The 5,290-nt window shown below is 39.5% G+C and overlaps 1 protein-coding gene across 2 annotated transcripts in view; it reads left to right on the forward strand.

Moving 5' to 3' along the window:
• PNPT1 (polyribonucleotide nucleotidyltransferase 1) overlaps positions 1–5,290 on the forward strand; it is a 63,493-nt gene that overhangs the window by 51,299 nt on the left and 6,904 nt on the right. For both annotated transcript variants that reach the window (XM_006778581.2, XM_006778582.2), the window contains exons 18-21: positions 1,559–1,612; positions 3,914–4,020; positions 4,712–4,783; positions 4,873–4,936. In XM_006778581.2, the coding sequence (XP_006778644.1) occupies positions 1,559–1,612; positions 3,914–4,020; positions 4,712–4,783; positions 4,873–4,936 (297 nt within the window). The remainder of the gene's footprint in view (positions 1–1,558; positions 1,613–3,913; positions 4,021–4,711; positions 4,784–4,872; positions 4,937–5,290) is intronic.

Below are 5,290 nucleotides of genomic sequence, written 5' to 3' on the forward strand. Positions count from 1 at the left end.
CAGTGGCGGCCAGCCCCAATCACCCCTCAGACTTCTCCACCTCCCCCTGCTCCTGAGGGGAGATTGATCGGGGCCGACAGCCGCCTCTCGTACCCACTACTGGCAACAGCCCCGCTCACACTCACTGCCAGTGCCAGAGCCGCTGCTCACACCCACTGCCAGCACCGGCTCCGCTCACAACCGCAGCCGCTGCCTGGTGCTGGTTCCAATCGCTTGGCACCATCAGCGGGTGCGAGCAGGGGAGTGTGCGAGCAGTGGCTGCTGGCCTTGATTGCCCCTGAGGGCTTCTCCACCTCCCCCTTCTCCTAAGGGGTAATCAGGGCAGCAGCTGCCACTCGCAGCCGCTGATGGCATAGCTCTGCTCGCACCCGCTGCTGGCACCAGCCCCAATAGCTCTGCGCCTTCAGCAGGTGCGAGCAGGGCAGGTGCTGTCAGCGCGTGGGAAGGGCGGGAGCGGGACTGTCAGCAGACAAGAGTGGAGGCTGCAGTGGGAGGGGCCAGGCCCAGGGTGTGGAGGATGGGCCAAGACCCACCCCTATGCCTACCACAGCCTCACGGTCCACAGTTCCTTTCAAGGTGCACAAATTCGTGCATGGGCCCCTAGTATAGGATAAGAAATCCAGTTTGGGTTGTTTCTTTATTTTCACGAACCACAGAGCAAGGGCCAAAACTGAGTGATCCATTAGGCAAGGGGCACAGATATAAGTAGACCCCACAGAGAGAGGCTAGGTCAGTGGTGGCGAACCTATGACACACGAACTCATTTTTTGGTTGATTTGTCTTTGTTAAATGGCATTTAAATATATAAAATAAATATCAAAAATATAAGTCGTTGTTTTACTATGGTTGCAAATATCAAAAAATTTCTATGTGACACGGCACCAGAGTTAAGTTAGGGTTTTTCAAAATGCTGACACGCCGAGCTCTAAAGGTTTGCCATCACTGGGCTAGGTTAAAAGGTCATATTTAAATTTTTTAAAAAATCAGTCCATAGGTCAAGGCAAGGTAAGTCATTAAAGGCAGAAAGGGTACAGAATTCTCAATGATGTAGCAGACATAGATCAGGTGGTCATAGATTTTTTTTTTTAAGCAAAATAAAGAAAGCTCAGAATTTAAACTAGAGACTGTTCTTTACTGGGTGTGGTTAGGCTCCTGCTCATGGTCCAGTGAGAGAGCCAAAGCCCTGTATCTTTAACTACTTCTGACTAAGCAACAAAAGAGGCATGCTAGTGGTTCTGGGAGGATTCTTAGAATCAGAATTTCTAGCACTGCTCTCTCTGATGATAAAAATTTTCAATTTCTTTGCTCTTCATTGATGGACTGAATTTACTTCAATTTAAATTTAGTAGCCACATATAGCTAACAGCTATCATATATGCATCTTTATAGTTCATGATTTAAGAGAGCTTGCCTTAAGTGCTTTTAAAAAGACGAAAAGATTATTAAATTTTGTATTATAATTGAGTATTTATAAGGAAATAACCAGTACCAATAATTTTGTGTACATATGTATTTTTTAAATCAGTGTATTATAAAGTAAATATTTTTATTTTTGTAGGATCATCTTCTATGGCATCTGCATGTTGTGGCAGTTTAGCATTAATGGATGCAGGTAAAAGAATTATGTCTAAAAACTTCTAATGCTTTATTATACAGTACTTGGTTAGTATAAAATATAAGATTTCTTTCAAATTGAATATTTATTAGTAAGACTTAGAGAAGTCATATTACAACTTACCAAACCAGACCAGAAGCAAAGTAGTCACAAATATCTGCTGGCATTCCTATTTTTTTGGCTAAAAGCAATATACTGAAATTGTTTACTTGCCCTTTGTGACCCAGTAAGCTTTCTCACTGTCCAAAAGGTGGAGAGCTCCACCTTTCACTAACGTTGATTCCAGTGGTAAGACTGATAAGGGAAAAAAACCATGTAATCATCCAGACACTTTGTATAAGTTATGAGAAGAACAGTGCCACTCATAGAGTGTACACATAATTTTAAGAAGGAAGACTACAAGTGGTTAAATATAATCTTTGAGTCTGAAACAATAAAAGGGAAGGAGTCAGAAACTTAAGAGTATGTAATAACAATTATTGCCAAATAGTCACTAATGATGCTATTCGAGAAAGAAAAAGGAATCTAAAGTCACTCAAGAGGCCACACAAGGAGTACCCCTATAAGTTTACACATTTACAGTACAAGTATGAAAGATAGGACAACCTATCGAAGGACAAAATAAAAGAATGGTGTGAATATATAACATTATCTAGGGAGATTAAAATTTAAGCCAAAGGGAAAAAAGCTAAAAGCAATTAAAGGTGTTTTTCTAGTTGTGTTCCATGGAAGGGAAACAATCTGATATTTAAGGTAACTAGTAGAATACTATTCCTATTTTCACCTTCAGGCATTCATTCAACACATCTTTATTGTATGCCACCCTTGTACCAAGCACTGATCTTAGTAGGACACAAAACAAAGTCCCTGTCCTTGTGGAGCCTGCATTCATCATAATCTCAGTTTGGAAAATACAGAACAAATTCTGAAAAAGGTGAACTGAAAAGAGATTATAAGAGTTTTCAATTGTTTTAAATGAATTCAGATCTTCTGATTTAGACAAAAATCCATCCCAAGTATGACGAGTACTTCAAGATGAGATAACTGAAGTGTTTGAGAAATCAGAGTCTAGTTAGTATACCAAAGACACAAAAAGTTCTTACTTCTGAAAGCAAAGAAAGGTATTTTCTATAAAGTGTAACTCAGTGAACCTGAAAGTGACCCTCAGCAAGACTCTTAGGTACACTATAAAAAGAATGGTTTATAAGGATTTTGTAAGGGAAGAGGGCTGTGGAGAGTAGGAACCAGAGAAAGTCAAAATAAGTCATGCCATAGTAAACTAATATTTTGTTTTCAAAAATATTACTAGATTTGGAGTGAGGAGGGAGGGTACTGCTTATGCAATGTATCTAAAGTTCAGCCTTTATGATCTTTGTATAAATAATGCAGAAATTGAATCTGGATGCTAGGTGCACATTTCATAACTGGTTGAAGGATGAGCAAAGGGGATTTGTTAATCTGATGGGTTGGTAGGAGAAGGGTCTCAAGTGTAATATTTCAGGATGTGTCATCCTAAACCTTGTTCTTTTCACTATCTTTGTTCATGAGTTGACTAAGAACACAAGCCTACCAATAAAAAGGATACTGATAGAAACCAATGAATGCATAAGTAAATGGAACAATAAATTGATGTCTGTCTCTCCTTCCCTCCTCCCCCCTCTAAAATCAATCAACAAATAAAAGAGTTAAGATTACTATTATTAGAGAGAGCTTTGTGCTAAAAAGAATTATTATTAAAATTGTTTTTAAGGGGCTTTTATTGTATGTTTAAGAAAAATGAGGTAGTTAGATGACTTATTAAGATCTTTCCACCCAGTGTGGTTCAATTGGTTGAAAGATTGCTGGTTTGATTCCTGGTCAGGGCACATGCCCAGGTTTCAGGGTCAATCCCTGGTGGAGGGGTTGGAGGGCAGGCAGGAGGCAGCCAATCATATTTCACTCTCACATAAATGTTTCTCTGTCTCTCCCTCCTTCTCCCTTCCTCTCTCTCTCAATAATCAATTTGAAAATATTAAAAAAAAAAAAAAAAAGGAAAAAAAAAAAAAAAAAAAGGAACGGGGGTGGGGTGGGGTCTGTAACCAGAACCCAGAAGGAGTCAAATACCAAAGGACACAGCCAAGGTAGGGTGACCTCACAAGTGAGGGAAATTTTTTTTAAAAAAGACCTTTCCAAATTAGTTTCGGTGACTGTCAATTTAGAATACCATCCACTTACATTAAAATAAATGTGAACAGAATGATAAATATAAGTGTTAGGCTGATGTATACATCACACAGAAGTTCTCTCTCTCAATTACAGGGGTTCCTATTTCATCTGCTGTCGCGGGTGTGGCAGTAGGATTGGTGACCAAAAACAATCCTGATAAGGATGAAATAGAAGATTATCGTTTGCTAACAGATATTCTGGCAAGTATATTCACATTTTCCAATACTTAATGGTAAAGATTATACATACTTTACATGCATCTTTGCTTAAAAGAATGCTAGGACTCAAGAAATAGAGGTCCTTGTTCTTGATTTCTTCCTCTACATTTTCTCCTTGTTTTTTATAGGATGTGAGTTAAAAATATATATTACATATAAATATCCATAGTTTTGCCAAACCGGTTTGGCTCAGTGGATAGAGCGTCAGCCTGCGCACTGAAAGGTCCCGGGTTCGATTCCGGTCAAGGGCATGTACCTGGGTTGCGGGCACTTCCCCAGTGGGGGATGTGCAGGAGGCGGCTCATCGATGTTTCTCTCTCATCGATGTTTCTAACTTTCTATCTCTCTCCCTTCCTCTCTGTAAAAAATCAATAAAATATATTTTTTAATAAAAAAAATAAAATAAAATAAATATCCATAGTTTAGCTAACTTTAGGATAATCGTAAATTAATCCTTATGCTTTTAGGGAAAAACATGATCTAAAATAGTGATTTTTCAGATGAAATATTTGTAACTTAAAAGTCACAAATTGGAAGCAGTTAAAATATGTGTGTCATCTTAGAGGACACAGTTTACTATATCTAAAGCTATTTTTTAAAATTTCTCTACAATGATAATGAGTGAATTTTGTTTGTATTTAAAACTAAATCACAATTTTTTAAATTCCTTAAGGGAATTGAAGATTACAATGGTGACATGGATTTCAAAATAGCCGGCACTAATAAGGGAATAACGGCATTACAGGTATTTTTAAACTCATTTTGTTTCATTTTTATAATACTTAATAATGTCGTGAATCAGTATTTATATAATATTTGGCTTTTCCTTGTTAGGCTGATATTAAATTACCCGGAATACCATTAAAAATTGTAATGGAGGCCATTCAACAAGCCACAGGTAAGCCAAGCCAGTGTGCCTCATTCTCCTTTCATCATTATCTACTTTGTTAATGGAACTCTAATTCCCAGTAGGCTTATTATAAAAAACTAGAGGCCCGGTGCACAAAAATTTGTGCACTCAGGGAGGAAGGGGTTCCCTCAGCCCAGCCTGTGCCCTCTCGCAGTCTGGGACCCCTCAGGGGATGATCATCTGCCGGCTTAGGCCCGCTCCCTGGGGGATTGGGCCTAAGATGGCAGTCAGACATCACTCTGGCAGCTTGGGAGTCCTTGCGGGATGCCCACTTGCCAGCGGGGAGAATGCCTAAGCTGCAGTCGGACATCCTTAGTGCTGCTGAGGAGGCGGGGGGGGGTC

The sequence above is a fragment of the Myotis davidii genome, unplaced genomic scaffold (assembly GCF_000327345.1).
Source record: "Myotis davidii unplaced genomic scaffold, ASM32734v1 scaffold6, whole genome shotgun sequence".
Classification (NCBI taxonomy): domain Eukaryota; kingdom Metazoa; phylum Chordata; class Mammalia; order Chiroptera; family Vespertilionidae; genus Myotis; species Myotis davidii.